The sequence below is a fragment of the Tursiops truncatus genome, chromosome 10, assembly GCF_011762595.2.
Source record: "Tursiops truncatus isolate mTurTru1 chromosome 10, mTurTru1.mat.Y, whole genome shotgun sequence".
In the NCBI taxonomy this organism is placed as follows: domain Eukaryota; kingdom Metazoa; phylum Chordata; class Mammalia; order Artiodactyla; family Delphinidae; genus Tursiops; species Tursiops truncatus.
Window position 1 is genome coordinate 46,143,988 of NC_047043.1, and position 13,050 is coordinate 46,157,037.

The 13,050-nt window shown below is 39.1% G+C and overlaps 1 protein-coding gene across 1 annotated transcript in view; it reads right to left on the reverse strand.

Moving 5' to 3' along the window:
• Window positions 1-13,050, reverse strand: part of NEK10 (NIMA related kinase 10) — a 325,535-nt gene that overhangs the window by 66,445 nt on the left and 246,040 nt on the right. The window contains exon 31 of the mRNA XM_033864502.2: window positions 887-924. Coding sequence (XP_033720393.1) covers window positions 887-924 — 38 coding nt within the window. The remainder of the gene's footprint in view (window positions 1-886; window positions 925-13,050) is intronic.

Genomic DNA, 13,050 nt, shown 5'->3' on the forward strand with positions numbered 1-13,050 from the left:
ACACATATGTTAAAAGCACAGTCACTAAGTTTTTTTCCTGAATTGTCCAGGTTTAGTTAAAAACTTTACTATTACTGTTGAACTTTGATCCTCTTTAATAGAAATTAGAAATATTAAGGAATACACTCTTTTTTCTCAAACAATTACTATAAACTTTTATGTTTTAAGAATCCATAATTTTTACATTATTAGAGAAACAATGTGATATAACACTGCTTTAATCAAATACAAATAATTAAAATTATCTGTGTCAGAGTAACAGAGATAGAAGAAAAGATATGCTTACTCATATCATATAGGTGTAGAGCTTATAGAAATATGTATGTAAAACAAGGTTACTTTTTTTTGTTAGTAGGTATGCACTATAAGCATCAAAATTCAACTGGCTAACATTCCTACCAAGCAAAAATACAAATTTTAGTAAAACAGCCTATATATTTCATCAAATAAGTGAATACAGAAAGCATTTTGATACTGTTAACATGCCAAGCTAATAATGATGGACAAATAAAATAAGATTCTCTGGTTGACTATACTAAAGTTACCTTTAGTACCTGACTGTACTAAAGTTACCTGTAACTAAAGTTAACTAAAGTTACTGTACTAAAGTAACTAAAGTTACTGTACTAAAGTTACTGTACTAAAGTTACTAGTTACTGTACTAAGGTTATCACAGCGGGAAGGCTATGGGACTGCCACCCCATCACTAACTCGGCCTCTAGCTCCTTAACCTGGGCCCTGAGCATGAGGGGTGGCACTTTCAGAAGCAGGTAAAGAGGCAGCAAAGCTGAAGAAATAAAAGGGGGAAATATATGAAACTGTAATATGAATTGCACTGAATTTCAGGGAGGCGTGTATGATGTTATTGCTGCCAACACTAAATTACCTGGCCTTGGTCTTGATCCTATTCCACCAGTGAAGTCTCTGAAAACAGAATTAGAAGGAGTTATTCAACTTGGATTTGACTAACATTTACTGAAAGCTTATACCCCGCTATGGTTTACATAGGAAAATATAGGTTTATTTTTCCTCAAGACGCCCTCAAGAGTTTAATAAAGAGAGAAAATAGACATATATGAACCCAGAGCAGAACTGACATTCTATGACCAAATGGAAGAACCTTGTCCTATCACAGTTGTTTATAAGCTCTAAGAATAATTACGAGCCTAAATCTTAGTACAGTACCTTGAATGATTTTGTTACTTTTAAAATCAAAATACTTATTTTGTATTAAAAAGCAAAACCATTTAAAAATTTTTATGTAGTATTTTCCATGCTTTACTCCTGCTGTCTTAAAGAAGAAACTATAACTCTTCCTATGAAATGAGATGATTTTTGCATTTAAGAGGACTATATTTTTCCTTAAGTTCTCAGTGCTATTAACATTACTTGTTTGCCCTACCCTAAAATTCTGGATTTCCTGAACATTTTGCAAGTTGGTCTCCATGGCTTCCACCTAGTGGAAGGGTCATTAGACCCTACTAAGGACAGCCATAAATAACCTTCAAGCTTGTTTTTTCTAGTGTAATCTAAAGTCAATTTCTTAATAGTTTTTAAAATGAAATAAGAAACATCTGTGCCCTGACAAATGATAAGAACCATACTTAAATTTAATACAATGCAACAAAAGTACATCAAACATGTTCACATATGGCACATGTGTGTATATTGAGTTGGAATGAACATAGGGACTCAAATACAAATAAACATGATTGATAATTTTCTTACCCCAACCCTTTCATTTTAATCACAGAAGTTTTGATACATACATGAAACACATACCTAAGTCATGAAGCATAACAAATTTGGCACTCAGCTACCCACCACTCGATTACTATAATAATACCAAAATCTGTGCATCCAACTGTGAGTTCCTTCCCTATCCATTCCCATCCTTCTAATCCCCTACCAAACCAGCCCTCTCTTGATTCTATTTACGTTTTGTGTCTCATTCCCAGCCCATATTTCCAGAGCCTTGAAAATTAAATGAAACTCGCCATCTTTGCATAGGTAATACATTCTCCCAACACCTGGAATAAGGTGGAACGTTTAAATAAAGAAAAGGGATGCCCCCTTCTCTCAAATTTTCAAAGAGGGGCATAATCTCAGCAGTGCCCATATGCGTGTGGCGGAAGCTTCAGCACTGGGCTGAGGAGCAACTCACATCCTGGCATGAAGGCTATACATCAGGAAGGGCAAGTGCATAGCCCTGCCCCTTAGCCTTCTGGACAAGTCCAGCACTGTCCAACAGAAATACAATGCAAACTACACATTAATATTTAAATGAAATTTAAAATTCAGTTCCTCAGTCAAACTAGCTACAGTTCAACGGCTCGAGTCACATGTTGCCAGTGGCCCCCGTACGTGACATTGCATTCCAGACACTTCTGTAGAAGATGTTAGTCATTGTCTTCATAAACATTATGACTGAGGCTTACAGACATGCCACACAGCTGCACAATACTTCATGGACCCCACTATCTTAAACGTTGAGGAGACACGGCTTTGGGAAAGATCCCCAGTGATCTCCTTACTTGCTACAAGTAATAAATACTTCCTTCTCCTGATCTTTGTCTTGGTTGTGTCTTTTGACTTGACACCCACTAAAAGGAGAACACAGTTTGCAGGTGACAAATTTTGATGACTCTGGTGGGACCTCTCACCTAACCCCTTTGTGTTGCTCCAGCTCCCAAGAGGCAACGCAGTGGGCTGCAGCAGTTCACCCGGGTGAATTTGTCTATGTTGCTGGGGGATCTAAGGGGAAGGGCATAGGGGAATCCCTCTTGGTGCCTGATTTTTCAGGTCTATGCACCTCAACTTGCTGAATGGGCTCAGAAGCTGCTCTGGACTTCTTGATCTGGAGAGTCCCTTTGGAGAGGTGAGAGGTGTTTATCCCACAAATCAGCTTCAGGGTTCTGTCCCCATCTCAACGGGAGAGAAGAAATGACTCAAGAACTGCACAGTTAATCTGGTCTGGCCAGGTTGGCTCTGAGAGTCCAAGGAATTGCAAGACATTCCTCTCTTCTCCAGTCTTAGAGGTCAGGTCAGAGTCTGAGGGACTGTGAGACACCCCCATGTTGCTCGAAGAGTCTAAGGGATTGTGAGACAAAGAAGTTGATTTGTGCCATTCTTTGGCCATTGAATAAAGCTTGTGCTATTCCAGTCTCAGCACTGGTTTTGTTATTGGCTGTGCGAATCTGAGCCACAAAGAACCTCCCTGGGGTCTTGGGGGGCTAGGGGCCTCGGCCTGAACTAGGACACTGGTGTGGCTCCAGGTGACCAATTTGGTAACAAATCCAGCCAGACGGCTCTCTGACTCAAGGCCAACAGGTGGCCAGCCAAAAGAACAGGGTGATTTAGCCCTTGCCCTTGACCTCTGAGTCAACGAGCCCTACTGGAATAAGTCTGAGATCTGAAAACAGCCAAGCATCTGATCTGGGAGCACTCATCTGGAAAGACAAACCCTCCCAAATATCCTTGATTGAGATACCTTTCATGGGTCAGGGTAGTGTCCTGGGGATGCCCAACACAGGGTCACTGGCTTTGCCTGGCCAGAAATGCCAGGTGAGTGAGGAGCTGGACAAACTCTGTTCTAGCAGAGGGCTAAGTGAGTGAGGAGTTGGGCTGGACAAAGTCCTCTGGAGGCCACCGCACAGGAAGATCACCTCTTTGTTTCTTGTGTCTTTAGTTTAAATTTCTGTCATTGGTTTGTTTCAAGTCTTCATCAGTGAATTTGGAAGGATCTTGGTTTTATGTGGTTTTGTTTGTCCAACTGCTTTTGTGAGTCTCTGCCACAATTGTGGGCACAGGTCAAGCACTGAAGACCCATCAGTGTGCTCACCACTTGGAGAGTCCCATGAAAGTATAAGTTGGTCATGGATCAGGGCAGACTGGCTCTAGTTTCCCTGCTGACGTGAAGCATGCATCCGTGCAACCAGGAACATGTAAATCATCCATAGTCACAATCCCTGAAGCACTCTCACCTTCAGGATATAATCAGGAGGCCAAGAGCATGTCTTTAGTGTTAATCTGTCTCTCATCTTGATCAGTTAGTTTGGATCTGTGTATATGTCTTTTTCGGGTCCACCCCTCCCTGTCATTCCCCACCATTGGTCTCCGGAAGCCTCTCTCAGAGACAAGAACCCCTAAGAAATATGGTTCTAGGCTAAGCTCAGGAAATTCAGTTTTGGTTCCCCAGGAGATCTGAGGACCCACAAGTAGCTCAGAACCTTTGGGTCCTTGTCATTGAGTTGTCGAGAACTCAAACTGGGTCATCTGAGACTCCAGCTGAGTCACCTGGGGACAGGCAAATAGATCTTTAAGACTCCAAATCAGTCTCACCTTGAGATGTAAATGTTCTATGAGGGCTCTCAGAAACACTTATCTAGACCACCTGTAATTCCTGAGACTGAGAGGGAGAAGGGGAAAGAGAAGTTAAAAAATTTTTTTAACTTATTCCAACCATTATAAACCAGTGTATTTTATATTATAATACCTGGTTCATAACTAAGTTTAAAATGGGGCTAGGAGATCTCTGGTTCCATCTGTCTTTATATAAAAAGTAACTTGTAGATGAGCTGTATTTAATTGGCCTAAAGAAAAGTAAATGCTTACAAGTTAAATATTTCTAAATATAAAGAAAACTGGCCAAAATAAATTTCAGGGTCATGTGATCTAGGACTAATCCTTAATGAGCAAAAACAAGCTTGTTTGTTCGTTTAATTAATATAGACATGTCTTTAGAGTCATCAGTATTAAGAATAATACTTTCATTATACTGAGAGTCAAATTTGTCAGCAAGGAAAAGAACTTGGTATAATTAAATCTTAAATAAATTAAATGTACATGAGATAAGAGGTTTCTTTAGTTGAACTTAAAAAAATTGCGTTTTGGGAATGTTTATCTAAAATAGTCTCTCCTGATTTTGGCAACTTGAAAATTTAGTTTTACTATATTAAATTAAATGATAGGAATTATTGACCATCCAGGTTATTTCAAATAAAATAAAACACTGGAACACTACTTGCTAAACAGGTCTAAGTTTATCTACTTTTGTCTTCTTATGAGGGGAAACTAAAGATGTTTGGGTTTCTTAAAGACATGTAGCACATTGAGGCAAGAAATTCTGCTATGAGAAGACCTTCAAGATGGCAGAGGAATAAGACGTGGAGATCACCTTCCTCCCCACAAATACATCAAAAATACATGTACACATGGAACAACTCCTACAGGACACCTACTGAACGCTGGCAGAAGACCTCAGACTTTCCCAAAGGCAAGAAAATCCCCACATACCTGGATAGGGCAAAAGAGAAAAGAAAAAACAGAGACAAAAGAATAGGGATGGGACCTGTGCCTCTGAGAGGGAGCTGTGAAAGATAAAACGTTCCCACACACTAGGAAGCCCATTCACTGGTGGGGACGAGGGGTGGGCAGTGGGGAAGATTTGGAGCCACACCACAGAGGAGAGTGCAGCAACAGGGGTGCAGACAGCAAAGTGGAGAGATTCCCACACAGAGGATCACTGCCGACCAGCACTCATTAGCCTGAGATGTTTGTCTGCTCACCCACCGGGGTGAGTGGGGCCTGAGAGCTGAGGCGCGGGCTTTGGCAGTCAGACCACAAGGAGAGGACGGGGGTTGGCTGCGTGAAGACAGCGTGAAGGGGGTTAGTGCACCAAAGCTAGCCTGGAGGGAGTCCGGGAAAAAGTCTGGACCTGCTGGAGATGCAAGAGACCATTGTTTTGGGGTGCGCAAGGTGAGGGGAGTCCTACTCTGTGTGCCCATAGACGACAAAGCACTGCATAAGTGAACTCCAGAGGTGGGCATGAGCTGTAGCTCTCAGCTCAGACCCCAGGGACATGTATTGACTGCTACTGCTGTCACTGCTGCCACCAAGAATCCTGTGTGCAAGTGCAGGTCCTACACACACTCCCAACACCCCCAGAGCCTGTGCAGCATGTCACTGCCAGGGCCCCGTGATCCAGAGACAATTTCCCCAGGAGAACCCATGGCATGCCTCAGGCTGTTGCAATGTCATGCTGGCCTCTGCCACCACAGGCTTGCCCTGCATTCCAATTATGACTACAGCACCCCTCCCTCTCCCTGGCCTGAATGAGCAAGAGAGCCCTAATCAGCCACTGCTTTAACACCCTCCTGTCAGGAACAGATGTCTGAGGGTGGCCTAAATGCAGAGGTGGGGTCAAAACTAAAGCTGAACCCCAGGAGCTGTGTGAACAAAGAAGATAAAGGGAAATTTTTCCATGCAGCCTCAGGAGCAGTGGATTAAATCCCCACAATCAACTTGATAAACACTGCATCTGTGGAATACTGGAATAGACAATGAATGTTTCCAAAATTGAGGTGGTGGACGTTGGGAGCAACTGTAAACTTGGGGTTTGCATTATGTATCTGATTTTTTTTTTATCTTAGTTTAGTTTTTAGTGCTTGCTATCATTGGTGGATTTGTTTAGTGGTTTGGTTGCTCTCTTCCTTTTTTTAAAAATATTTATTATTATTATTTTTTTCTCCTTTTTTCTCTTCTTCTGAGTGTGTGTGTGTATGTTTCTTTGTGTGATGTTTTCTGTTTTGGTTTGTTTTACCATTTGTCCTAGGGTTCTCTCTGTTCGTTTTTTGATGTTGTTTGATTGTTTTCTTTTTATGAGTGTGTGTGTTTGTTTCTTTGAGTGATTTTGTCTGTTTAGTTTTGCTTTTACCATTTGGCTTGGGGTTCTATCTGTTCAGGTTTTTTTTTTTCTTCCTTTTCTTCTGAGCCGTGTGGCTGGCAGGGTCTCGGTGCTCCAGCCAGGTGTTGGGCCTGAGCCTCCAAGGTGAGACAGCCAAGTCCAGGATATTGGACCACCAGAGACCTCCCAGACCTATGTAATATCACTTGGTGAGAGCTCTCCCAGAGATCTCCATCTCAACACAAAGACCCAGCTCCACCCAATGACCAGCAATCTCCAGTGCTGGATGCCCCATGCCAAACAATGAGCAAGACAGGAACACAACCCCACCCATCAGCAGAGAGGCAGCCTAAAGTCATATTAAGTTCACAGACACCCCAAAACACACTACCAGATGTGGCCCTTCCCACCAGAAGGACAAGATCCAGCCTCACCCACAGGTACCAGTCCCCTCCACCAGGAAGCCTACACAAGCCACTGAACCAACCTCACCCACTGTGGGCGGACACCCAAATTAACGGGAGCTACAAATTGTAGCCTGTGAAAAGGAAACCCCAAACACAGTAAGTTAAACAAAATGAGAAGACAGAGAAATATGCAGCAGATAAGGAGCAAGGTAAAAAGCCACCAAACCAAAAAAATGAAGAAGGAATAGGCAGTCTACCTGAAAAAAGAATTCAGAGTAATGATAGTAAAGATGATCCAAAATCTTGGAAATAGAATGGAGAAAATACAAGGAACGTTTAACAAGGACCTAGAAGAACTAAAGAGCAAACAAACAATGAGGAACAGCACAATAAATGAAATTAAAAACATTCTAGAAGGAATCAATAGCAGAATAACTGAGGCAGAGAAACAGATAAGTGACCTGGAAGATAGAATAGTGGAAATAACTGCTGCAGAGCAGAATAAAGAAAAAAGAATGAAAAGAATTGAGGACAGTCTCAGAGACCTCTGAGACAACATTAAATGGACCAATATTCGGATTATAGGGGTCCCACAGGAAGAAGAGAAAAAGAAAGTGTCTGAGAAAATATTTGAAGAGATTAGAGTCGAAAACTTCCTTAACATGGGAAAGGAAATAGTCAATCAAGTCCAGGAAGCACAGGATAAATCCAAGGAGAAACATACCAAGACACATATTAATGAAATTATCAACAATTAAATGCAAAGAAAAAATATTAAAAGCACAAGGGAAAAGCAACAAATAACATACAAGGGAATCCCCATAAGGGTAACAGTTGATATTTCAAAAACTCTGAAGGATCTTTGCAGAAAGATCAAAGCTGATCTTTGCAAAAACTCTGCAAGCCAGAAGGGGGTGGCAGGACATATTTAAAGTGATTAGAGGGAAAAACTTACAACCAAGATTACTCCACGAGCAAGGATCTCATTCAGATTCGTGGAGAAATTAAAACCTTTACAAACAAGCAAATGCTGAGAGAATTCAGCATAACAACAAATGTTAAAGTAACTTCTCTAGGCAGAAAACACAACAGAGGGAAAAGACCTACAAAAAAACTGAACACAGCTAAATAGGAACATACATATCGAAAATTACCTTAAATGTGAATGGATTTAATGCTCTGCCCAAAAGACACAGACTGGCTGAATGGGTATAGAAACCAGACCCGTATATATGCTGTCTACGAGAGACCCACTTCAGACCTAGGGACACATACAGACTGAAAGTGAAGGGATGGAAAAATATATTCCATGCAAATGGAAATCAAAAGAAAGGGGAAGTAGCAGTACTCATATCAGACAAAGTGACTTTAAAATAAAGAGTATTACAAGAGACAAAGAATGACAGTACATAATGATCAAGGGATCAATCCAAGAGGAAGATATAACAATTGTAAATATTTATGCACCCAACATAAGAACACCTCAATACATAAGAAAAATGCTAACAGCCATAAGAGGGGAAATTGACAGTAACACAATCATAGTAGGGGAATTTAACACCCCACATTTACCAATGGACAGATCATCCAAAATGAAAATAAATAAGGAAACACAAGCTTTAAATGACACATTAGACCAGATGGACTTAATTGATATTTATAGGACACTCCATCCAAAAACAACAGAATACACTTCTCAAGTGCACATGGAACACTCTGCAGGATAGATAATATCTTGGGTCACAAATCAAAGCCTTGGTAAAGTTAAGAAAATTGAAATCATACCAAGCATGTTTTCCGACCACAATGCAATGAGACTAGATATCAATTACAGGAAAAAAAAACTATAAAAAATACAAACACATGGAGGCTAAACAGTACACTACTAAGTAACCAAGAGATAGCTGAAGAAATCAAAGAGGAAATCAAAAATACCTAGAAACAAATGGCAATGAAAATACGACAACCCAAAACCTATAGGATGCAGCAAAAGCAGTTCTAAGAGAGAAGTTTATAGCAATACGATCCTACCTCAAGAAACAAGAAACATCTCAAACAACCTAAACTTACACCTACAGTAATTAGAGAAAGAAGAAAAAAAGACCCAGGGGGAGCAGAAGGAAAGAAATCATAAAGATTAGATCAGAAATAAATGAAAAAGAAATGAAGGAAACAACAGCAAAGATCAATAAAGCTGGTTCTTTGAGAAGATAAACAAAATTGATAAACCTTTAGTGACACTCATCAAAAAGAGGGGGGAGAAGACTCAAATCAACAGAATTAGAAATGAAAAAGGAGAAGTAACAACTGACACTGCACAAATACAAAGGATCATGAGCGAATACTACAAGCAACTATATGCCAATAAAATGGACAACCTGGAAGAAATGGACAAATTCTTAGAAAAGTACAATCTTCCAACTGAACCAGGAAGAAATAGAAAATATGAACAGACCAACCACAAGCACTGAAATTGAAACTGTGATTAAAAATCTTCGAACAAACAAAAGCCCAGGACCAGATGGCTTCACAGGTGAATTCTATCAAATATTTAGAGAAGAGCTAACACCTATCCTTCTCAAACTCTTCCAAAATATAGCAGGGGGAGGAATACTCCCAAACTCATTGTATGAGGCCACCATCACCCTGATACCAAAACCGGACAAAGATGTCACAAAAAAAGAAAACTACAGGCCAATATCACTGATGAACATAGGTGCAAAAATCCTCAACAAAATACTAGCAAACACAATCCAGCAGCACATTAAAAGGATCATACACCATGATCAAGTGGGGTTTATCCCAGGAATGCAAGGATTCTTCATATATGCAAAACAAACAATGTGATACACCATATTATCAAATTGAAGGATAAAAAAGCATATGATCATCTCAACAGATGCAGAAAAAGCTTGTGACAAAATTCAACACCTATTTATGATAAAAAATTTCCAGAAAGTGGGCATAGAGGGAACCTACTTCAACATAATAAAGGCCATAAATGACAAACCCACAGCCAGCATCATTCTCAATAGTGAAAAACTGAAACCATTTCCTCTAAGATCAGGAACAGGACAAGGTTGCCCACTCTCACCATTATTACTCAACATAGTTTTGGAAGTTTTAGCCACAGCAATCAGAGAATAAAAAGAAAGAAAAGGAATCTAAATCAAAAAGAAGAAGTAAAGCTTTCACTGTTTGCAGATGACATGATACTATACATGGAGAATCCGAAAGATGCTACCAGAAAAGTACTAGAGCTAATCAATGAATTTGGTAAAGTAGCAGGATACAAACTTAATGCAGAGAAATCTCTTGCATTCTTATACACTAATGATGAAAAATATGAAAGAGAAATTAAGGAAACACTCCCATTTACCATTGCAACAAAAAGAATAAAATATCTAGGAATAAACTTACCTAAGGAAACAAAAGACTTGCATGCAGAAAACTATAAGACACTGATGGAAGAAATTAAAGATGATAGAAACAGATGGAGAGATATACCATGTTCTTGGATTGGAAGAATCAACATTGCAAAAATGACTATACTACCCAAACAATCTACAGATTCAATGCAATCCCTATCAAACTACCAATGGCATTTTTCACAAAACTAGAACAAAAAATTTCACAATTTGTATGGAAACACAAAAGACCTCTAAGAGCCAAAACAATTTTCAGAAAGAAAACTGGAGCTGGAAGAATTAAGCTCCCTGACTTCAGACTATACTACAAAGCTACAGTATGCAAGACAGTATGGTATTGGCACAAAAACAGAAATATAGATCAATAGAACAGGATAGACAGTCCAGAGATAAACCCTCGCACCTATGGTCATCTTATCTTTGATAAAGGAGGCAAGAATATACAATGGAAAAAAGACAGCCTCTTCAATAAGTGGTGCTGGGAAAACTGGACAGCTACATGTTAAAGAATAAAATTAGAACACTTCCTTATACCATACACAAAAATAAACTCAAGAGGGATTAAAGATCTAAAGGTAAGGAGAGACAGAATAAAACTCTTAAGAGGAAAACATAGGCAGAACACTCTATGACATAAATCACAGAAAGATCCTTTTTGACTCACCTCCTAGAGAAATGGAAATAAAAATAAGCAAATGGGACTTAATGAAATGTAAAAGTTTTGCACAGTAAAGGAAACCATAAAAAAGACTAAAAGACAACACTCAGAATGGGAGAAACATTTCCAACAAAGCAACTGACAAAGGAATAATCTTGAAAATATACAAGCAGCTAATGCAGGTCACTATAAAAAAAACAAAGAACCCAATCAAAAAATGGTCAGAAGACCTAAATAGGCCTTTCTCCAAAGAAGATATACAGATTGCCAACAAACACATGAAAGGATGCTCAACATCACTAATCATTAGAGAAATGCAAGTAAAAACCCCAATGAGGTATCACCCCACACCAGTCAGAACGGCCATCATCAAAAAAATCTACAAACAGTAAATGCTGTATAGGGTGTGGAGAAAAGGGAACCCTGTTGCATTGTTGGTGGGCATGTAAATTGATACAGCCACTATAGAGAACAGTATGGAGGTTCCTTAAAAAACTAAAAATAGAACTACCATACGACCCAGCAATCCCACTACTGGGCATATTCCCTGAGAAAACCATAATTCAAAGAGTCATGTACCACAATGTTCATTGCAGCTCTATTTACAATAGCCAGGACATGGAAGCATCCTAAGAGTCCACTGACAGATGAATGGATAAAGAAGATGTGGCACATATATACAAAGGAATATTAGCCATAAAGAGAAACAAAATTGAGTTATTTATAGTCAGGTGGATGGGTGTAGAGTTTGTCATACAGAGTGAAGTAAGTCAGAAAATGAAAAACATTTAAATACCATATGCTAACACACATATATATGGAATTAAAAAAATGGGTCTGATGAACCTAGGGGCAGGACAGGAATAATTACACAGATGTAGAGAATGGACTTGAGGACACGGGGTGGGGGGGAAAGGTAAGCTGGGACAAAGTGGGAGAGTAGCATTGACATATAAACACTACCAAATGTAAAATAGATAGCTAGTGGGAAGCAGCTGCATAGCACAGGGAGATCAGCTTGGTGCTTTGTGACCACCTAGAGGGGTTGGATAGGGAGGGTGGGAAGGAGGCACAAGAGGGAGGGGATATGGGGATATACATATACATATAACTGATTCAGTTTGTTATACAGCAGAAACTAATACAACATTGTAAAGCAATTATACTCCAATAAAGATGTTAAAATAAAGAAATTCTGCTGTGAGAAAATGTATGATTCTTAGAGGTTATAGAATATATTCATAAATTTTCCAATTAGGAAATGCTGTTTGACAAACAGTTCACAATTACTTGCTTCTTGGCTTTTGATAGAGATTAAGGTTTTTAAGGGTTAAAATTATAATATATGTAATTAAATCTATTAAAATAATAAGGGAAACATTTCAGTATGCCAGTTAAATAGACGTGTGTTTTAGTAAAGGAAGGTAAGAGGAATGGAACTGCATTCTGTTAGGAAAGTAAAAGGGTAGTTTTATTCTATAGCTGGTTATTTCTGAATAGAAAAGAAAGTAAGGGACAAAATAATATAGATACAGAAAGCTGTAGAAGGTTTACTTGAAAAGGAACACTGGGAAAAGAGTTTTGTACATGGTCAGGATTTTCCAAGATTGGATTAAATTTACTTAGGTAAATGAATTTTGTTATTAAGAGTAGGCTGGTGCAGGACTGGATTTTGTGTCTCTCTGTGTAAAGAGAAATAAGTTTTCTTGGAATGCTACATTTGATAACAGATTGTGTAAGTTTCTTTGCCTTTAAGTGATCTGTGTTTGCTTTTGGAATCTTTTGTCACTTTGGTAAAATGAATAAGTATTGTTTCACAGTGACCAATGATTCTATTTGACCAAGTCTTTTGAAACTTTTTGATATTTTTGA